The sequence below is a fragment of the Desmodus rotundus genome, chromosome 1, assembly GCF_022682495.2.
Source record: "Desmodus rotundus isolate HL8 chromosome 1, HLdesRot8A.1, whole genome shotgun sequence".
In the NCBI taxonomy this organism is placed as follows: Eukaryota; Metazoa; Chordata; class Mammalia; order Chiroptera; family Phyllostomidae; genus Desmodus; species Desmodus rotundus.
The window spans coordinates 144,477,092-144,501,030 of NC_071387.1; the positions used below are offsets into that span (position 1 = coordinate 144,477,092).

General features: G+C 36.4%; 1 protein-coding gene across 6 annotated transcripts in view; it reads right to left on the reverse strand.

Annotated features, from left to right (window-relative positions):
- The window catches only part of TMEM232 (transmembrane protein 232), a 168,195-nt gene that overhangs the window by 111,024 nt on the left and 33,232 nt on the right, over positions 1-23,939 (reverse strand). For 5 of the 6 annotated variants that reach the window (XM_053911326.2, XM_045197625.3, XM_045197624.3 and 2 more), the window contains 4 exons: positions 23,118-23,217; positions 20,698-20,861; positions 13,577-13,609; positions 9,135-9,289 (listed from right to left, as the gene is read on the reverse strand). In XM_053911326.2, the coding sequence (XP_053767301.1) occupies positions 9,135-9,289; positions 13,577-13,609; positions 20,698-20,861; positions 23,118-23,217 (452 nt within the window). The remainder of the gene's footprint in view (positions 1-9,134; positions 9,290-13,576; positions 13,610-20,697; positions 20,862-23,117; positions 23,218-23,939) is intronic. The other variant, XM_053911325.2, reaches the window with a different exon arrangement.

A 23,939-nucleotide genomic window follows, 5' to 3' on the forward strand; every position in this document is an offset into this window, starting at 1 on the left:
TCTTAATTGGGGCAGTGATTACACAGGTGTATGCATTTGCCAAAGGTCATAGAGCTGTATACATAATTATGTGAGTCTTATTGTATGTAAATTATACCTCATTAAATTTAATTTAAAAATAATTCCTCAACTCCCTTGAAGCTTGGTATAGCCATATGTGTAGATGTGTTCAATGAGATATAAATGGATTTATATTATGAAAGACTTCCAGGTAAGCTATTATTTTTCTGATTAAGAAAAGAAGATTAAATTTAGATAAGAGGCATTTTTTCCTCCTTTGCTTGTCTTTTTTCTCTTGCTTGGAGTATATACTTGACACCAGCAGACAGAGCAGCTATCTTGCAACAATGAGGATGAAAGTCGCGCACTGAGAATGGAAGAAGAGGAAGCCAGAAGGAGCTTGGTTCTTGGGCCTTTAAGCATCTACACCAGCAGTGCGCTGCTTGTTCTAAGCGATGAATAAAGCCGCGTTTGATCATGCAGTTGCCGTCAGGTGGCTGTTACACGCACAAGAACTGAATCCTAACTGATACTCTGAACCCGATGTTTATAAGTATAAGCTTTAGAGTCAGAAAAATTAAAGAGAAAACCTTAGCTTCACCACTAATTAGGTATATGAGGTAGGGAAATTTATGTCCCCTACACTCAGTCTTAATCTACTCATCTGTAAATCAAATAAAGCAACCCCTACTTCTCAGAGACTATTGTGAGATTTAAGTGAAATACTCTGTGTATAATGGCCGGGTTCCAAATGTTGAACTGAATTAAATTAAAAATACTATTCGAAGGATATGAATTTGACAACTTTCTTTTAGGGCATCATTCAGAGAACTCATCATCTGCGCTAAGGTCAAGGGTCAAGTAAAGGAGGAGATAGTCTCGGAGTTCACAAAACTTCTTTTTTCCTGAATATACCTCATAATCATAAGGTTTACATTCTTCTGTTCTAAGTCTGGAAAATTATAACTAAGTAGAGGCACTCTCACTGAAATATGAATTGAAAAATATCCATCAGTGTCAGCCACCTACGGTAGAAAAATGCTTCAACAGAAACACACTATTTTCAACCAACACTGCTGACTATAAAATTTCCTGTAAGTAAAAATGCTTTTGCCAAAAATAGCAGCATCAATACCTATAAATTGGAGTTTGTTAAAAATCAAAACTAAAAATCAATGCATGTAAGAAAGGATAATTCAAATTAGATTAGGTTTAGGTTAGAAGTTAAAACAGAGTAATCTTTGTGAACTCCAAGTCTCGATTATTAATACACTGGCTTGGTTTTTACCATGAAATTAAACAGGTACAAAGTAATTTATAAATATTATAGATTCCCACATTTTTTTTTTAATTTAAAAGAAAACTGAGGCAGAGGTTTATTGGCCTAAAATAGCATAGTTGTTTTTCCTTGGTTACTTGATTACTCATTACTTGATAGATTTTACTCTTTAGCTGTTTTTAATTTTAAAATTGATGTGAATCATTTTAGATACTACCAGATCCTAAATCACAGATCAACCGTCCTGACTCCAGTGCAGTGTTCTTTCTCCTGTAGAATAAATCAGCTAAAATATACTAACCTGGAGTTTCATTACAAAGCTCTCTCTTTCTCTCCCTCTCCCTCTTTCCATACAACCTTACAAAAAGGTTCAGAAATTCAGCATCAAAACAGTTCCCTGGGGTTCTCCTTACTCCTTTACATGTTCCCTCAATGACCAAATTATAATTTTAAAAGATGGAATTAAATATCTCCAAGTTGGAAACCCCACACAGGGTTATTTCAATCTTTTGATAGATACTTTAGAAAATATTGATGTTGTCAAAAATCCATAAAACCCTGAAGACTAAGAATGAAAGAGAGGTTACTAAGGGCCACAATTTATAGGAAATTTCCATATACCATAGGACTGGTGGGACTGAATTGAGTACAGAAATGAGGAGCATTCACATTCTACTTCATAAAACATAGCAGCTTTCTTTACCCCAAAGTTAAAAAAATGAAAGAAAAAAAAGATCTCTGTTGTTCTCCCTATTAGTTATAGAATCAGAAAAAGTGCCTTTGCTCTGGGGTACCAATTTTTTAAGGAGCCATACTATTACTTCTTTGCTTCATTTTTATCTCTTCATACTTAATCAGAGGTGACGACTTCCGGATGACTAAAAGTGTAGAAAACGCTGCTTGTGGGTGGGCGTGTGTAGGAGAACGGGGTGGAAGAGAAGAGGGGTGCTATAAGGGAATGCTGGAGTGTTTTTCTCCCCAAAGGCAAAATATCATATAGTAAGGAGGGTACAGGAAGGTCCCTGATGAGATTGTATATCGAGTGTTGTAGCTTTTAACAACACCATATGCTGGAAACCCAAACCTCTGATTTTAAAATACCAAGTTTTTATAGCTATCTCCTAGATCTGAGCTAAGTAAAATGGAAAATGGAGGAATAGGTTTGACATGAGACCAGTGAAAAATATATTATAGCAAAGGCTAAAGAGAATATCAGGCTGAATACTCAGAGAGGATCATAGTTCTGAAAATGATTTCTTACAGAAACCAGAAGATAGTTTTACAGGATTCTTCAGCATCTTTAATCAAGCCCAGGAAGAAGAAACAACAATGAAAAGCTTTGATAATGAGAAGAAAGGTGCTGTGTTGAGGACACACGAGATTGCAACAAAACTAAAATTATAAAAATATAATTTAATTCCATAATTGAGGAAGTTAACAGCAAAACTAACACTTGGAAGGGAGCATATTTGAAAAATTCTTCCAAAATTTAGGGAAAGACAGTTGCATTTAAAGCTAGCAAACTGAGACCCACTACTATCTAATGCCTGTTGAAACAACCAAAGAAACATAAAATCAAGAAAAACGTTCTTAGTACCACAGAAAAAAAAAAAAGAAGAAGAAAGAGAGAAACAAAACAACTTTAAGGATTTTACAGTTATAAGGAAAACAGGAGTCAATTGAAAGAAACATTTCCAATGCCAAAAAGCCCAAAATTTAATTTAAAATTTAATGCAGGAATATATGGCATCTTCACCACAATGCAGGAAAAACCCTAAGCACAGATAGAGAGGAGTTAGAAACGTGTGTGAATGGTGAGTAACGAAAGGAAGGCCTTCAGAAAATGTAAGCCAGTAGCTACAGCATTTGCACACAGCTACACACAGTAGGGGTTTCTCTCTAAGTAAAGTGGAAGATTTGCCACAAGAGCTTCCTAATAAAGTGAGTGAGACAAGAGAGGGTGCCATCTACCTTCCTCCTGGCTACCAGATCACAAAGATAATTGTGGTTGAAATTTCTGGATTGAAAATAAAACTTTAAAAAGAGGTGCACTGGCTTTGAATATCTCATCATAACTTTCAGTTAGAAAACAACAAAGCAACATGTAGAGATATAAAGAGGAAATTTTAAAAAGCTCTGAGCACAGAAGCCTATCTCTGGAAAAAAAATATATACATTAAACTTTTTAGGTAAAAAAATAAATGGTCACAAATGCTACACTAAGCCAAGGGTTGATGTAATCAAGGGCTTACCTAATAAAATAAGTCACCTATGTTCATCCTAGAAATTTACTCAAGCCAACCAAGAAATGAATAGTCCTTAGGAGCTTAAGAGTGGGAAATCCTACCATTAAATGGCTGACAGTGAGTGGAAAAAATATATAATATTAATAAATCAACATAAATTTATAAATGTAAGCCATATATAATTCTTTATATATATAAATATCTATCTCTCTATATATAATCCTTAAAGAATTATACATATAATTCTTGAAGGAGAAGATGGACTGTTTTAAATAATAATTTAACCATAATGCTATCAGGAACTCAAGCTTAGGTTAACAGGCAAGAAAGGGGATGGTTAGTATAAATAAATTCGTCTCAATCTTAATTGTGCATGGAAAGAAGGGCACTCAGAATTTTATTCTTGATTTTGAGCATTTGGAAAAACTAGTTTAAAGAATACATTTATCTTGCCATTGTCTGATATTTGATACTCAGAAGGGATAGACTATAGGGAAAGCTAATCTTTAGCATGTCTGCTAAAAGGGTTCTTTCCCCTGCTTACAGAATTTCATTCTCGGAGCCCCATGGAGCAGAATGAAGGGGTGGAGTGTCAGCAGGCATGACTGCTGTCTTATCAGAGAAGGCTCAGGTGGGCCACTGTGTTGGGGGTAATTAATTACAGTAGCCGGATCTTTCAGTCTTTGTTCTTGCTCTTCTTCTTTTGTTTGCCCTCACCCAAAGATACGTTGATTGATTTTTAGAGAAAGAGGAAGGGAGAGAGAGAAAAAAACATCAATGTGAGAGAAACATCAATCAGTTGCCTCCTTTACAAGCCCCAACCGGGGATTGAACCTACAACCTAGGACTGAAACCTGCAAACTTTTGGTGTCCTGGGCAATGCTGCAAACAACTGAGCATCTGACTAGGGCTTTTTCTTTTTAATTCATGGCAAGTTATGAGATCCTAATTGGAGCTGCAACCCCTGTGCCATGTTAAAACAGTTCTATGAAATAATTCTGAGCAGGAGAATGGTTAATCACATTTACATTGTCGTCCTGACAGCAGAGTAGGACAGATTATGGAGGAGAAAACTTCAGGCAAAGAAGCCAGTTAATAAGCTATTGTACCAGAGTCATGAGACGGTAACGGCGCAAGCCAAGATTGTGACAGTGGCAGCAGAGAGCGGGAGCGGTTCTGAAATGTAGTAGTTAAGCTGTCCGATGTGGTTAACTTGAGCAGAGGACATGTGTCAGGTACTGAGACAGGAACGCAGTAGGCAGGATGTGGAAAAAATTAGTTCAGATCTGAAGTTGCAGAAAATGAAATACTAGGGGAGCATGAATGTATTAAAAGTGTTTCCCTATTACTTATTTAAATATCTCAGAAACTCTTTGGGGTAACTATTATCTCTAACTGCTAAACAGACTTCATAGGAGTTAAGTGACTCATTCAAAATTAGGCAGTAACGGACAGGACGAAAAGTCTGGTCTTCTGAGCTGAGGTTGAGTTTTCTTTTTCCGCCGTGTCGTACTACATCACAGCATAATTGATGTATTCACCCTTGGTATAGACTAAATGTTTATACTTAGCTCAGAGGATCAGAAGATCAATTAGAAATCCAGGAAATAGCCCTGACTGGGTGAATCAGTAGGTTGGAGCACTGTCCCACACACCAAAATGCTGTGGGTTCGATTCCTGATCAGAGCACATACCTCAGTTGTGGGTTCGATCCCACTGAGGGGCACATATGGGAGGGAGGCAACCAATCTATGTTTCTCTCTCACATCGATAGTTCCATGTCTCTCGCTCTCTCTCAAATCAATTAAAAAATATCCTCAGGTGAAGATTTTTTAAAAACTCAGGAAACACCTCAGAAGAGTGAGGACCTTCACTGATATTCCATCTCAGCTCATGAGTAGTGAGAAATATTATTAATGAAAATGTTGTTTGAATGGTGTTGGTTGGACTGTTGTACACACATTGTAACAGTTACTGGGGCTCATGCAGATTAACAACGGGGATATGAGTAATCTAGCCAAAAGTAAAGGCCTTGCTGCCCGTGCAAAACAGTTGATTCTTTGTTCAATTCATTTCGACACAAACACAAATACTATACATCTGAAAAACACTAGCTTTGTCAATAAAATTTTAAATTGTAGAGCTTTTTTGGAAGACATTCATGGAGTGCATGAAATCAGCTATTTTGCTCTGGGAAATATAATTTTATGTTATACCGCTTACTGAAATGCCATACTACATTTCTCAGCAGTCTTCATTGGCTAATAATTCAATTGTAAACACAATTCATTATTTTCATGTTAGATTAGAAAGCCTTTTGCACAGCTTGAGCTATCTCCCCAGAGCAAGTGGGGTAGTTTATAAAAGGCCAAACCACAAGGTGGAGCATTGAGAGGATGAAGCATCATCTAAAATTCAACCGTATTAAACAGAAACCTGCCTCACAGCAAGCTGCTTATCTGGGGCTCAGAGCAGCCAAACTTCCAAGATAAAGGCTGGTGCGTGGCAGTCGGGAGGGGCTCATGCGTCCTCTTTTTCTCCATTTCTCACCCAGTTTTATAATTCCTCTTCAGTTCATTTCCTTTCTTTCTTTTTTTCCCTCCAGTTCCCTAGAGAACAAAGGTTGCTCTGGTTTGGAGTCCTTTGAATCATTTCATGGATCCTGGGCCTGCTATTTTCCAGGCTCAGCTGAAACCACATGCTTCCATTTCTGTCCTTTTGTATTGCATGACATTTATAAAGGGGGTTAAAAAAAGTGTGGCAGGTACAGACATGATGGATTATCTGCTGATGGATAACATTAGAAACTGCAGATGAGAAGCACTCACCTGTATGAACACCAGCAATTTTTGCCAATATTAATAAAATGTCTCCTGATCAAGCAGTTGAATGGTCTCTTCCTGCATTTTAAATCCCTGAACATTTATTCATCATCATGGTACTTTACTGATATTCATGTAAAATGAAGCTGCTCCTGTTAATTCTTACTTGGCCTTGAATTTCAGGTACTAAACTAAAGATACTGTCTACCAAGGGCCAGGTTCTAAGACTGTCTGCTACACGGCAAATCCCGACAGTCTTAATGTACCATCAAGGCCTGATGCCCCAATATTTCTATTTCATTCTAAATACATTTAGTTCATTTACTTAACTTTCCACATGTTCTCAATCTCAGGAGTACATGAAACCACAAAAAAGCATTTTTGGTCTGATTTTGATAATTATGCCACACCTTGTTTTGTTTTATCTAGAGTAATGACTTCTTGAAAGCAATATAAGTTGCTACATAAATAAATACTTTGTAAGAAGAAAAGTTATTTTTTAATATTTTAATATTATTATAACTAACAGAAAATTTGACTGACAAAAAAGTGAGTTAAATTGCTAACTGAAATAGACACTAATCTTCTAACGTCGGTGGGCTATTTTTGTTTCTAGGGTTATCTGTTACTTAAGAAAAAATTAAATCTTTTTCTTAAAAATGTAAATATAAAAAATAGAATTAAAACTATCTGTCAGGGCTTTTTAAAACAATTATCTTACCCTTTCTATTATAAGCAGTCCGCGTTTCATCAGTTTTTCAGTGTACCCTTCCGTTCGCTCAGCCCTGACTAAACACACCCTGCCCTCCCTCGACTCATTCCCACAACGCCTCCCAGAAGACAGAAGGCAGGACAAGTGCCTCAGAGCAGTTATCGCCTTAGCAATAATGCAGCCAGAACGACAGCGATGTGATGCGCTACACAGTGCTACACAGAGCGCTGCACCGGGAGCCTTAAAGTCCGGCGCCAGTCGCTAGTGAGCCTAATCCACTTGGTCTCGGGGTCTTCATTTGTAAAGTAAAAAGTTTTGTATTATCTCCAATACATCCAAATCTAAAAAATACTAAGTATAAAAAAGTAACTACCTTAAAGACAAATCATTAACAAAGTAAATAAGAGCAATGTTGATGCAATACAATAAAACTGAAAATTGGTTAAAGAAACTATACCTTGACTTTCAGAATCAAATATTCTTTTTTTTTAAGATTTTATTTATTTATTTTTAGACAGAGGGGAAAAGAGAGAGAAAGAGAGGGAGAAAAGCATCAGTGTGTGGTTGCCTCTCACAGTGCCTCCCACTGGGAACCTGGCCTGCAACCCAGGCATGTGCCCTGACTGGGAATCGAACTGGCGACCCTTTGGTTCGCAGGCCATTGCTCAATCCACTGAGCCACACCAGCCAGGGCAGAATCAGATATTCTTCTTAATCAGCTACTTTTAGAATTTCAGCACTAGTTGAACCTGCTTATTTAACAATTATTAGAATACCTTGAAAATAAATTTGGCAAAGTCATGCAATATTGATTTTTTATATGTTAAACTATAATTTCTGTTACTTTTAAAGCCAAGTTAGAATCTTCTAAGAGCTAAAGTAACTCACGTTGTTGTCCTTTGAAAACAAAACTGTGTGTCTGAATCCCCTATAATTTATTTTCTGTAATAAGAGTGGCCTGAAAGAATCATCATGGTTTTCAGAATGGCCTAATTTGCTCCAATAAAACTCTCTAATTTTTCTCATATTTAGCAGCTCTATATTAATAACTTAATAAAACCCTCTCTTATAAGTGTATTATTAAAATTATATTGCTATAACACATATAGCCTATTTGCATTTTTATTTTCCTATTTAAAGATGTTATTCCCACTTCAAAATCTCAGACTCACGACCTTTGTTGACCACAATACTGAGTAGGTTGCCCCCATCAGACTGGGAACAGAGTGAGTCCTTGATGAAGTTCCTTGCAAACTAGGCTATTCCTAGGAATCTTTACTTGACCTAGATTCCTCAATACTTCCAAATGAAACTGGGAAAACAGCTTTGGTTCATAAAGAATGCTCCTGATACTTATAATTTACATATACAAGGACCATTGGTGCAGAGTGGGCTGCCAGAGGCTTAAACACTGAAACTAATTTAAAGAAAAATATTAGACAATTGAATTTTCAACTCACTCTAGCAGAACAGATTATTATTATTGTTAGCATTGGAAAAGGAGTTCTGATCATCCTTAAATATTATAAAGGGGTATGTCTGATCAATTTCCTCAAAAATACTCCTTTGAAATTTTTCTTCCCTCCATTGAATTCGTGCCCTCTTTTGTGGTAATTTAAGACTTTTTTTTTCCTTCTCAAAGTAACATTTGTATAGGAGGAAACTAACACTTATCAATCAAAATTTATTTTTGTTGTGCATTACACGTAAGGCATAATGAAATAATATTAGTATTTCCCCCAAAAAAAGTATACTGTACCTCATTGTTGTTAACAAGTTGAAGAATAAAAAATGTTTTAAATATGGGAATGGACTTACTAATAATAAATGTCATTTAATAAAGATAAACCATATAATACATGCATGTTCATCTAACCTGAAAGAAAAAGGGAAAAATTTATTGATGAAATGAACTAATACAAAACATATAAATTGCCCTTGCCTTTGGAACTGGAATTATAATTTTTTTTTATAGTCAACTAAGGTGTGATTAACATTTAAGTACAAAGGTTATTTAACATTTAAATACAAAGGTTTCTCCATGAGTTACTTTGGATTTATAGGGTCCCTCTTACCAGCACTTCGTTTGAAGCTGTGTTTTATGAAAGATGAGGTGTTCGAGCACCTTATTCAGCTGAGGACTGTTCTTCTGCACACAAGTCCAGGCAGCAACGCAGTGCCAGAGCAGGTTGTTGACTTCGTATCCCCCCCGATGGGGTTGCACAAGCTCCTGGAGTTAAAACAGAAAAATGTACCTGGAAGAGTTCTTTGACTTGAATAAACATAAAAATAAATTTTAAATATGCAAGTGAGAAAGCATATTTTTTACACGTCATATTTCACCAAGTGGAGCAATTTACTCAAATATCTTTTTGTAAATATATACAAACACACACATTTTGTAAGTTAACTAGAACTTAAAGTCTCAATATATTTTCACATGGTACCCTGGTGTTCAAAGACATCAGTTCTATAATAAAACAAAAAGCATGTATTCTTTAAAGAAAAACTATTAGACACAATTGTGCTTCTTAAAATCTGTACGACTTATTTCTCCATGACACCCAAGAAAGAGGGGGTAGGGGAAAGTTTGAACAATGATCAAACAGCAAATTAGGTTTTAAAATGTGGATTTCCACTTTATGGACCAAAATACATGCCTAGCTGGACACGGTCAGTCTGCATAATATTTTAAAAATCTACAAATTCAGAAAACAAATGGGCTGTTATTTGTTTTTTTCTTAGAGTGCTTTCTAACAGTTTCATAAATTGAATTGGTCTACTACCGTAATTGGTATGAAGAAACCTGCTTTCATTGTTAGGCCACAATAACATAGCATTCTCCTTGAATTTTCGTCAACGGTAAAGATTCAAATGCACTTCCTGTGATATGTACTCAAATTGCTAACTTAGCTGATATTTTACTCTTTTAGCCTTAAAAGAAACACTTAAACAGACTTCAAAGGACTTTATAATTTTCATTTGTTATATAAAACATCAAAACTACAATTTAAAGAAAAATTTCATGTTGTGTTCTCTTATGATAGAAGGCCAGTAGTTTATATATTAACTTTAACCTAAGACATTGCAAGTTTCTAGTAGGCTGTTAGGCTCCACAACTGTGGACTGATCTGCTTTATGTCAGGGAGTCAGGCAGGGGAGACACAGGCCTGAGTGAGATAAAGTCTTTGCACACGGCATTGACTCTGGGGAACAATCATTCAGAGAAGTAAATGGAAATAAGTCATTGTTTAGAATGTTAGAATATTCCATAGAAAAGCCTTAGTTTAAAATAATGTAAGACATCAGACTGAGACATACTGACTTCAATAAATGCATATATTTTATCCAAATAACTTGATTTTCTGCTTTGGGGTTGAGCCCACGCCAAAAATGGAACCCATAAAAATGAAATTCTTTTCTCAAATTGCTCTAGCTGTCTCAGCCTGCATGCCTGATGGCCTCATGTTGCAAACTTACTCTAAATCAACATGTAAGTTGATATATTTTGAAACTTGTGGTTGGCTTGAGTAATTTAAAACAATCAATACTTTTTTTCCTCATAATGTACACTGTATGGCTGCAGAGACTATTCCATTAGGTCAAAGGTTCTTGTTAACAAACTTATGCACCATTGCCAGAGAAAATTCCCAAAAGCATTTGGTTAAAAAATCAAGATTTTGGACAATCAACAAGATTTAAGTTTAATTTTCAGTTTTATGTGATGCCATTTTTACTCATCATTGAGAAAGAAAAAAGCAGCCTCTGATGTCGGGAACTGATGTGACATCAATATTATTGCAAGCTGCTCTGACGCTCACAACCAGGTCGCTTTGTTCCCATTGGATAAAAACTCACAGAATATCAACCTTAGACAACAGTACACTGAGACCATGATAAATAAACAAAGCCACTTGATAATGTTTTTCTAAGCATAGAGAAAAAGTCACCATGCCACCTACAGAATATCCAAACACAGAACAGTCCCCACTTTCTGGTAGCATCAAACCTAGAAAGAATCCCTGCTTCTTTAAAGCATCCCTCCGGTCACCCAAGCAAAACCCAAATCCTGTAATAGATTCATTCTTATGCCCTTTTACTAAGATATCCTATGGTTCCTTGGGCATGTGTTCTCTTTCTGCAACAAACAATAAACCCACTTTGCTTAAATACAGGTGTGGTCCTGGTGGACTTTGGCTGAAGGGCATTGTCATCATCGAGAGCAAATGATGAGTATACTACACCAGTGAATTTTCCAGATAAATGAGGCTGATTTATCCTCATACATTTTATATTTTAAGCATTTGCTTGGAAATCTTGCTGAACGTTCTTCCTTGCTTTTTTCAAAAGAAAAAAAGTATTTGCCAAATTTGAATAAGTGAGTACAAAAATGATGGTTATGTGATTTAATGTAATCATGATGTGCATCATCAGTGTAAGAGACAAAACTACTGGACCTCTTTGCCTTTACACAACACCGGTCCCACTCAAGGTGTGGGTTAGCAGATGAGTGCCATCTGCAAACTGTTACTACCATACAAAGTAAAGAATACACATTGAGAATACAAGTTGACAGAGTTAATTTTATGTATTTTGTCTAATAAAATATAATGCAATGTATTTTTATTTTTGGCAAAAAACAAACAAAAAAAACCCTTGAGATCTTTTACCCCAGGTAGTTTGAAAAGCACTGAGCTCTGCATTAAATGACTTTCAAAGAACTTTTTCTTTTTCCCCCTTCCCTCCCTCTTTCCCTCCCTTCCTTTCTATTTGCTGGCTTATGACCACTTTCTGTAGTTCTTTCGTCTCCCCCTTTGCTGTCCAGGTTTGGGCCATGTTGGTTTGCAAACTGGTCCCTGTGCATGGAGGGCAGGAGAGGCCTAAGAAAGAAGGAGACCACTCCAGGTTGGAGGTGGCAGGGTTAATAAGCAAGGCGACTTACCAGGTTACTTTTGAATGGCCACAAGAAGAGTAGATCTTCACACCCACTCCCCAGAATCTTAATGTTTATATGGAGGCCTTAACTGGGCTCAGTCAGGTACACTGTCCAGAACGCCTCAACAACACATTGCTTTGTCAAATCCCGGACAAAGGTTCCCATTGTGGGAACAGTTAGTAGAACATACTTTCCAAGGACAGGGAGGGGGTGAGGAGCTCTGATTGCCAGGGGCTAGCTCAAGGGTCAAAAGGGGTTCAAGTCCTCTAGATTAGGGGTTCCCAACATCCAGTACTGGTCTGAGCCTGTTAGGAGCCAGGCCACACAGCAGGAGATGAGCTTGAATGTGATGTCCTTGAATCATCCCCAAACCATCTCCCCACCCCCAGTCCATGGAAAAATTGTCTTCCACAAAACTGGTCCCTGGTGCCAAAAAGGATGGGGACCAAGGCTCTAGATCACCTCCTCAAACAGGTTGTCAGTGTCAGCTTGTACAATGCCTACTTTAGGACCCCACCTAAAAAAGTGTTGTTAATTTTCTGTTAGCTGAAAATTCAGAAGACCACTTCTGCTTGAATTTTATGCAAATTTGAGTACATAAGCTCTGAGTGCCTGACCAAGGTCTCCTTGATAACAGAATGAGCTTAAAAGCATGGGCTCCATTCGGGCTGCGCAGAGACAGCTCTGTGAGTTCCGTCCTTGTTTTCAGTCATTTTGGGGATGGTTGACTTTGCCATGAAAGGACCTCTCAATATATGTGTTGCTTGGATAATAGGACATGAATCATAGGCTAATGCTCCTAATTTTAAAGAACCTGTATCTCAGTCTAACCCAATTCCTAATAACCATTTCCAATTACAGTACAGCACAAAATGTCCCAAATTTAGATAATGTCTTTGGCACATCAATTACTTAAAGCATTAGAGGATGAGATTGCAAATTGCATTTTAACGTAAACTCTGTGTGTTTCCTAGTTTTCAGAAAACTAGTTGTACTCAAGGACAACTACAGCCATTTTGTAAAGAGTCTATAGCATTTAAGCTGAGTTTGAATCTGCTTTCTTCAAGAACTATGTTATTATCATGTGACAACCAGCAAATTCAGCTTTGCTAGTAAGCAAAGGATAAAGTGAAAACTCAATCCAGTGGTCTGACTCTGCAACCACAAAGCTAGTTAAAGTGTACCGTCTGTCAAACTCCATGGAAACCCTGTGTCTGGATCAGCTTAAAAGGGTATTAAAAGGAGAAATAGGTTCAGCAGGAAATTGAAATGTCCTGTTCTTAAATAGAATCAACAACCATTTTGTGAGTATCTTAACATGTATGTCCTACAGAATTCTTTTTTTTTCCAGCTACTTTATAACAACATTTTGAAAACAAATTAAACAATTATGCTTCTACTCCAATGCTTATAAATATATTAAAAATAAAATATTTTACAGTGGCCAAAATATGCTTTCATGGACCTTTTGGCATTACTAAAGGACAAGCGCTATAGAAATAAATCAATGAATGCTCTACTATAGCATAATAACAATAAAGACAGGATAGAACATGAATACGAATTGATCTTTTACATTACCGGCTTTTCTCCCTCTTTTCGCCTTTCTTCTCTCTGGAGGTGAGAGAGAACAGTACTGAATGAATAAATACTCCACTGAAGTGGAGGGGCTGGCTGGGATTCAGGTGGGAGAAGAGGGGCCGAAACTAGGGTGCAACATTAAAACATGGGTCAAGCACTGCCTCAGTTAGCTCGTCCAGCAATTTCAGCAGCACTGTGACTGCACTGCATTTACTTTCTTTATGTTACAAGGTAATGGGAGGAGGAAAAGGAGAGCGATATGTCAGATAGGCTAAAATCTGTCCTAATCCCTTCACAGAATGACACCCATAGAGCTGACATAGAGGTTAGAAAAGATTGAAACTATGCCCTTAGTTCTAAAAGGTGGAAAAAGGCACAGAAACTTAGGGACTTGTCCCACTCTAAGGAGACACATTCTTTTCACGTCTTGACACTTTTTTGCCCCTTCCAGTTCCAGCCCAGCTCTCCGGCAGGGCTCCTCCATGTCGTGCTGTGTGTGGCGCCTAGAGTGCCACAGACTGATCCTTGGAGAAGCATAGTCAACACTGAAGGTCGCCTGCTGCCTCACGAGGGCACTCCTGTCGTGAAGATCCCACAGCACCCTATTTGTTTCAAGGAAAACACTCACACCACCCCATTAAGTTCAGCACAATTAAGCACAGAGTTAAGCACCACCATTTAGTTAGCATAATCATGTCCTTACATGAAAAATTATTATTTATCTGCCTGAGTTAAAGTGAGTTCCTACATATATTTTTCAATAATTATCATTTACATTTGCATAATTTGATCATTTGCAAGGTGCATGCTTTTTTTGCAATCCTCACAAACAAACCTAGATAGGTAAGTTGATGATGATGATGGTGATGACGCCAGTGATGTCCCTTTTATTTTTTGGAAGGTCAGCAATAAAAATCAGTTTTATTTCTTGATAGCATGTCTCAAAGTAATGGTTATTTATTATTAAGCAACTCAAAGTAGGTTAAAAATGTTGCATACATCATTTTTCAAGTATAGGTGGCATACAATATTATAGTAGCCATAGTGAGTTTCGGGTGTTTAACACAGAGATTCCACTCTGTGAGGTCTCTGCCATGTGAGGTGGTGCCCTTCCCAGAGACATGCAAGTGGGATTCGGAGGGCTCAGCCAGCCTCGTCTGGAACGCACAGACTGCTGCCCAGCAGGCTTTCCTCCACACACTCAGCGCTCTTTCTGTTGCTCGGTAACTTAGGTGATGTATTTATTGTTAAAATATTTTTAAACTTAAAAACAAGATCCCTTTTCTGCACACAGCAATTTGAGGTCGTTAGTAATTAGTAATTAGTAACCAAAAGGTTCAAATTACTCAGTATATGTCACTCTTTATATAAATGGTTCACCGAGCAATGAGCCAAAAAGAAAACACTAAAGCCTAGTAAGAGTCAAAAGAGATGTTATTATACATTTTTCCTCACATATTTAAATTTTAGTTAGTTTTATTTTATTTTAATGTATTTTTATTGAATCCATCGGGGTGACATTAGGTCACAAAACCGCCCAAGTTTCAAGTTCACAACTCCACATCATCTGCGCACTGCATCCTGCACCCATCCCCCGAGCAAAGTCTCTTTCCACCCCCACTTGTTCCCACTTTGCCCACTTACCTTCCGCCACACCCCTTTGCCCTGGCTATCATCACATTTCCCTGCCATCTGTGTATGTACGTGTGTGCTTTTGCTTAATCCCTTCACCTTCCTTCATCCGGCCCTGAAAACCCCATTCCCTCTGACAACTGTCAGTCTGTTCCACGGATACATGCCTCTGTTTCTATTTTATTCATCAGTGCATTTTGTTCAGTAGATTACACATATAAGTGAGGTCATATGGTATTTGTCTTTCTGTGACTGGCTTATTTCATTTAGCATAATACTCTCTGGGTCCATTCACACTGTTGCGAAAGATAATATTTTCCTCTTTTTATGGCTGAGTAATATTCCATTGTGCAAATGTTCCACAGCATTTTTATCCGCTCATGTACTGATGGGCAGTTGGGCTGTTTCCGGATCTTGGCTATTGTAAATAATGCTGCAGTGAATATAGGGGTGTATATATTCTTTCACTTAGTGTTTTGGGTTTTTTCAGATATATTCCCAAAATGGGATCACTGGGTCAAAAGGCAGTTCCATTTTTAATTTTTTGAGGAAACTCCATACTGTCTTCCACAGTGGCTGCACCCGTCTGCATTCCCTCCAAGGATGTACTAGTGTTACCTTTTCTCCACAGCCTCGCCAGCACTTGTTTTTTGTTGATTTATTGATGGTAGCCATTCTGATGGACATGAGTGATATCTCACTGTGATTTAAATTTGCATCTCTCTGATGATTAGTGATGAAGACTTTTTCATATGTTTATTGGTCGTCTGAATGTCCTCTTTGGAGAAGTGTCTATTCAGGTCCTTTGCCCATTTTTTAATTGCAGTGTTTGTCTTCCTGGTGTTGAGTTTTATAAGGTTATATATATATATATACTTTTGAAATTGACACCACGTCAAATGTGTCATTCGGGAATAAGTTCTCCCATCCTGTGGGCTCCCTTTTCATTTTGCTGTGGTTTCGTTTGCTGTGGAAGAGCATTGTAGTTTGATGTCCTGTTTGTGTATTCTTTCTTCAGTTTCCATTGCCCAAAGAGACATATCAGAAAAATTATTGCTATGAGAAAGTCAGAGATTTTACTACCTATGTTTACTTCTAGGATATTTATGGTTTTGAGTCTAACATTTACATCTTTAATCCACTTGGAATTTGTTCTTTTGTATGGTGTAAGAAGGTGGTCTAGTTTCATTTTTTTGCACATATCTGTCCAATTTTTCTAAAACCATTTATTGAAAAAAGTATATTTTTATCTCATCACATGCCACTGCCTCCCCTGCCGAATATTAACTGACCACAGAGGCAAGGGTTCATTTCTGGGCTCTCTGTTCTATTCCACTGACCCATGTGTCTGTCCCCATGCCAGCGCCATGCTGCTGTGATGACTGTGGTGCTGTAGTGTAGTTAGATATCAGGTCTCACTCTTTATTTCATTGACTCTATAGATTGCTTTGGGTAGTATGGACATTTTAATGATGTTAATTCTCCATATTGGTGAACACAGCATATGTTTCCATTTATTTATATCTTCCTCAATTTATTTCTTCAGTATCTTATAATTATTCAAGTACAGGTATTTCGCCTCTTTGGTTAAATTTATTTGTAGGTACTTTATTTTATTTTGTTTTCTTAATTTCTCTTTCTGATAGTTCATTATTGTGTATGAAAATGACACTAATTTTTGAATCCTGCTACTTGGCCAAATTAATTGGATTTGGTAGTGTTTTGATGGAATCTTAAGGGTTTTCTTTTTTTTCCTTTTTTTTTATTACTGTTCAAGTACAGTTGTCTCCATTCCCCTCCCATAACTCCCCCCACCCCAGCCATCCCCACCTCCCACCCTTGATCCTACCCCCTTTTTGCTTTGTCCATGTGTCCTTTATACATGTTCCTTGACAACCCTTTCCCCTTGCCCCCCCATTAACTCCTTCCCCCTCCCCTCCAGTTACTATCAGTTTGTTCTTAATTTCAATGTTTGTGGTTATATTTTGCCAGCTTTTTCCTTTTGTTGATTAGATTTTCTATATACAATATCATGTCACCTGTGAATGACAGTTTTACTTTCTCCTTTTCAATTTGAATGACTTTTATTTCTTCTTCTTGTCTGATTGCTATGGCTAGGACTTCTAGCACTATGTTGAATAAGAGTGGTGAAAGTGGACATACCTGTCTTATTCCTGAACTTAAGGGAAACACTTTTTTTTAACCATTCTGTATGATGTTGGCTATGTGTCTGTCATATATGGCCTTTATGTTCCCACTTTCTTGAGAGTTTTTATCAAAAATGGGTGCTGAATTTCATGCTTTCAATGCTTTTTCTGCATCTGTTGATATGATCATGTGATTTTTAACCTTCATTTTATTTATGTGGTATATCACATTTATTGATTTGTTGATATTATACCAACCTTGCATCCCTGAATAAATCCCACTTGATCATGGTGTATGATCTTTTTGATGCATTGCTGTGTTCAGTTTGCTAATACTTTTTTTGAGGATTTTAGCATCTACATTCATCAGGGATACTGGTCTTTAATTTTCTTTCTTTGCTCTTCAACAAATAGGTTGGGAGATCTGGACAGCTACATGCAAAAAAGTGAAACTCGATCACCAGCTTACATCATACACAACAATCAATTCAAGGTGGGTAAAAGACTTAAATATAAGTATTAACACCATAAAAGTCCTAGAGGAAAACATCGGCAGGAAAATCTCAGACATTCCACGCAGCAACATCTTCACAGACATGTCCCCTAAAGCAAGGGACATAAAGGAAAGCATAAACAAATGGGACCTCATCAAATTAAAAATCTTCTGCAGGGCTAAAGAAAACAGCATTAAAATGAAAAGAGAACCAACAGTATGGGAAAACATATTTGCCAGTGATACCTCAGACAAGAGTCTGATCTCCAAAATATTTAAAGAACTCACACGACTCCACTCCAGGAAGACAAAAAACCCAATTAAAAAATGGGCAAAGATCTTGAACAGACACTTCTCCAAGGAAGACATACAGAAGGCCCAGAGACATATGAAAAGATGCTCAGCATCACTAGTCATCAGAGAGATGCAAATTAAAACCACAATGAGGTACCATCTCACACAGGTCAGAGTGGCCTACATAAACAAATCAACAAACAAATGTTGGAGAGGATGCGGAGAAAAGGGAACCCTAGTGCACTGTTGGTGGGAATGCAGACTGGTGCAGCCACTGTGGAAAACAGTATGGAATTTCCTCAGAAAACTAAAAATGGAACTGCCTTTTGACCCAGCAATTCCACTGCTGGGATTGTACCCTAAGAGCCCTGAAACACCAATCCAAAAGAACCTATGCACCCCAATGTTCATAGCAGCACAATCTACAATAGCCAAGTACTGGAAACAACCTAAGTGCCCATCAGCAAATGAGTGGATCAAAAAAACTATGGTACATTTACACAATGGAATTCTAGGCAGCAGAGAGAAAGAAGGAGCTTATACCTTTTGTGACAGCATGGATGGAACTGGAGAGCATTATGCCAAGTGAAATAAGCCAGGCGGTGAGGGACAAATACCATATGATCTCACCTTTAACTGGAACCTAATCTCCAAAAGAAAAATGCAAACAAAATATAACCAGAGTCATTGAAATTAAGAACAAGCTAACAATAGCCATAAGGGAGGGGGGAGGGGACAGTGGGGAGAAGGATTTTCAGGAACTACTATAAAGGGCGTATGGACAAAACCAAGGGTGGGTTTGGATGGGGTGGGTGGGGTTGGGAGAAAATGCAGACAACTGTAATTGAACAACAATAAAATCATTTAAAAAAATTTCTTTACATTGTATTTATCTGGTTTTGGAATTAGGATAATACTGTCCTTGTAAAAAGATCTTGGCAGTCTTCTTCTTGAATTTTTTGGAATGGATTGAGAAGGATAGGTGTTAGTTCTTCTTTGAATGTTTGGTAAAATTTGCCTGTGAAGCCATCTGGTCCAGAACTTTTGTTTGCTGGAAGTTTTTGATTACTACTTCAATTTCATTGGTTGTAATTGGTCTATTCCGATTTTCTGCTTCTTCCTGATTCAGTTTTGGACTGTATACTTTTAGGTATTTATCCATTTCCTCCAGGTAGTCCAATTTGTTGGCATATAGTTGTTCATAATATTTTCTTGCTATCCCTTGTATTACCATGGAGTCAGTTGTTACTTCTCCTCTTTCATTTTTGATTTTATTCATTTGAGCCCCTTCTGTTTTATTTTATTTTTATTTTATTTTTTGATGAGCCTGGTTAAAGCATCATCAACCTTTTTTTTTATCTTTTCAAAGAACCAGCTCTTGGTTTCATTGATCTATTGTATTTATTGGTTTTTTTTAGTCTCTATATAATTTATTTTCACTCTAATCTTTATTATATCCTTTCTTTTGCTCATTTGGGCCTTTGTTTTTTCCTTTTATAGTTCTTTTAGGTGTGTTGTTGGATTGTCTGTCTGAGGGTTTTCTTGCTTTTGGAGGTAGGCCAGTAATGTTATGAACTAAATTTTAGTTAGTTTTAGAAAGCCCCAGTGAAAACACAAGGAAACTATGTGGCAACTTCTAGATAAAACTATTTAAAAAGATAATCTTCCTTACATTTTCTTAGTTGCTTCAACTTGCATTATGTTAAATGCATTTTTTCTTTTCAGAAAAACAAGTCACATAGAAAAACAAATTTTCTATTTATAAACTATAAAATAATAAGTATATACAACACAAAATAAATAATAAAAGAATCAAGTTTTTGCAGTGTTCACTGTTTTCTTTTAGAATATATGCAAGAAAAGGAAATAAAGACATATGAACCCCAGAGATTGAAAAGTGCTATTTGATGTGTATCAACCCATAAAGTGTATGAAGAATTATATATAGCTCACTGTAGTTCTGTTTACATAATACATTTGCATAATACTTTATTACAAACCTAGAAATTATATAGTTGGGATAGCTAGTTTTCTCTGATGTTAATGACTAATATCTGAGTTTGAAATTAAAATGAGAATTTTCATATACTAGGGATTCTTTTAATTCCTTGATTTTGAACCATTTTTTTCAGTTGATTTTAATAGCATATTAAATGTTATTACATATGAATTATGGAACCATGAAAATATTACACTTGCTCTCATTAATAGCCTGCACTTTAAACACTTCCCTTTTAATAAAAATGTAATATTTTAAAATGTTCATTTATAAGTCAAACTAAATTATGTTGCAATTTAAACAGCTGAGAGGGACTCTATAAGGAGGAAGGTATTATGGCGTTACTCTATTTAAAGTAGTAGTGATGCATATTGATGCTCTACTACTAATCCTGTTAACTACTTCTTATAGTTTCCTGAATTTAGTGTCTTTGCTGTTCTCACTGCCCTCCCCCTGCTACTACATTCGTCTTTAGAATAGCACACTGAATTGGCAAGCACAAATATTTAATCATAATAAACATAATTTGATTCATAATGCACTAGAATAGACTCACCATATCAGAATCTATGTTCTCATATTGTTTCTCATTTTCCACAGGGCTGGAAAATGGTCCAGATAATTCTCTTTCACATATAATTTCCATGGTTTTCAGAATAATTTGCACATTTGAAAAGATGTTTGGATACTTGTCATATGAGTCTCCAGAGGAAGAAAGCGCTATTGTAAGAATAAAAAATATTTCATTAATATCTTTCATAGTGTTTTATTTGTCTTTCAGTTATTAAAATATAATTAAATTGCAGTACTTTTATTCTGAAACTGCTGTACATTTTCCCATCTACTCAAGATTTATAAAGTTATGTGTGCCCCCTAGTGGTTGAATAGAAAACTAAAGGTAAATAATTCATACATAAACTTCCACATAAACTCAGAACAGCAATTGCATGATGGCCGAATGCCCAATTAAGTATAGTTACTACACAACAATGTTTGAATACTTTCAGCCAAAAATAATGTTATAATAGACACTATATTCATAATGCATACTTTAAAATTATAATCCTATGAACAAATTGATATCATTGATTTTAACTCAACATTCTCCTTTTTATTTCTTTTCAAGATATTATTAATTTTTAAAAGTATACATTTTCAACATAGTAACAATTATGTATTTAACATAAGACTATGTAACATTTCACAGAACCATCTTCATGCTGTTTCTTTTATAAACTTTCAGACAATCTTGGCGTTTCAGTTCATTGACACAGTGGAAAAATTCGTAACAACCAATCTTTCACTAGATTGCTGTATGGATAGGCAGCATCTGCTAAGCCTGTGGTAGGAATCAACCTGTTGTTGAAGACAGAGATGTAACTTAAGTAAGGCTGTATTTAACAATATTTCTTAAGTGGGAAAATTCTCGGGATTTTATCCTGATATGAAACAAAAGTGCTAGTTTTCTTGAGATGTATCCACAATAACAGGCTAAAGTGAAAACTTCAAGTTTCATTCAAATAATTTTTTCAAAATTTACTTGCCACCATCATCTAAATATTTGATGAGTCACTATGCTGAACACTGTATGGAATTAAAGAAAGGATTTTTAGTATACTGATGAGATCAAAATGAGCAATATGACAGACATGAATTCCTATTCCTCTGGTCTACAGCCTTGTCTTGGTTTCCACCTATCAGAACTTGCATTTATGGTGTATATCAGTCAGTCTCCAAAACACTCCCACCAGGGCCTCTGCTTCCTCCCCCATGACTTTCCAACAAATACCTTTGTTTCTTGTATCTTGAATCTCTTCATCCCTTATCTTACAATATACCAGTCCTCTCTTCTTTTGACCTTGTTATTTTCACCCAAAGTATTGACATATTCCTCCTTCCCTTTATAGCTAAGCTGTTTGAAATAGTTTGCCATCTCTGTCTTATGCTTAAACTTTCCCTTCAATCTTTATTTACATTCACTCTGAATTTTGCTTTCACCTCTCCACTCAGGATGCTCCCAAGATCACCAGTGGCCCATCATCACTTTCAGTCCTCCTACTTTTTAACATTTCTACAGCTCCTGATAACGGTGATCTTCCTGAACTTCCCCTCTCCTTTGGATTTCTATGCCATCATTTCCTCCAATTTCCCTCAATTTCCCTACTGTTGTCTATTATTCTAATAATCTATTAAATGTCTATGTTCCCCAAGACTCTTTCCCTAGAATTAATTTACACCCACCACCACCTCCCACCCTCAGGTTGTCTTAACAGGGAAGACTGTCAATATCCATGTTAATTTCCATGAAATAAGTGAATCCCAGGCTTCACTTATTTCTCTAGTTCCAAACCTGTGTTTTCAACTGCTAGCTTGGTATATATTCCAAAGTGACCTTCAAATTCACATTGCCCAAGGTTAGTCCAAAATGTTCTGTTTAGAGCAGCATTACCTTGAACCTATTAGTCAATATGCAAAATTAAGCTTCCTCTTGAATCCCTCACTTTCCCTTGTATGTTATATGGCTCAGATCCAATAGCTCACCAAGTCCAGGGTCTTTTCTCTAAGCGTTTTCAAGGCTATTTTGCCCTATCCCACTCTCATTTTAATAGTTTATACACTTAACATCCCTGGCTTATACCGATGTCATAGCTGATTGATCTCCGCATCCACTCTCTCCTTACTCCAGTCCAGCATCTCCATCGCCACTAGTGCCACCTAACTAAGATATGGATTTACTTCCTTGAATTCTAGAAAGGCAATACTGTTACATATGAGTCAGTCAAGGTGATACAAGTAAAGTTGAAAAGCTAAAAGCAAAATCCAAGCAATCTGGTCCAGAACCTGTGCTCTCCAACACTGTACTGATTACCTTTCATGAAAAATAAAATACAGCTTGTGGTCTTTATAGCGATAGCCTGAGTTTCTCAAAAAATAACGTAAAATATCTGTAACTGTAGAAAATAAAAGATAGCCTACCATATAAATATGGTTGCAGCCTAAGTAAATGTTGGTTAAAACTTTCTAGGTGACCATACAGGAAATATATAAACAGTCTTAAGAAGATCAGATAGCCAATCTGTCAAAAGAGAAAGAAAAAGCATTTTTGTGTTGCATCAATAAATGTTTAAAAACCATAAAGAAAATAAACCATTTTCTTATAACATTTACTTTTGATGGAACAGTTTCAAACTCTTGGGATTTTGTGCTTTTGAAATAATTTTAAAACATTTATAGCAAGGTTGAAATCCTGCTTCAGCAAGAAAAACATTTATAAATCATCTCTACATTACATATAATGACCAATACTGAATGATATTTTGTTCTATGTCCTTTCAAACAGTATTTTTCAAATTGCAAGTCATACCCTTTAAGTGAATCACGAAATCAATTGAGAGGGAATTGTTAAATAAAATAAAAGAGAAAATACAGTACATTGCAGTTCCTTGCTTCAGTATATACATGGGTGTATATTAATGTGTGTGCTAGATTGCAATGCAAGAGATATTTCTTCCTATGGGTCTCAGTCAAGACAATTTCAAAAGCATTGCTTTAGATAGTTTTGAGAAGTATTCTGCCTGTGCATAGTATTCTGTACTAAGATCCCCATTCCCTCAAGAAAAAACAAATCTTCACATAACAACTCAATTCTGTGAAGTTTAAAATACATGTGTAGCTAAAATAGTTTTTTCACATAGACTACAGAAAATGGAATATCTTCAAAACAAAATGATATGCAAAATTTCACAGAAGGTGACTCAAAAATATGCCACCAAGTATATAAATAAAGAGAATGTAACA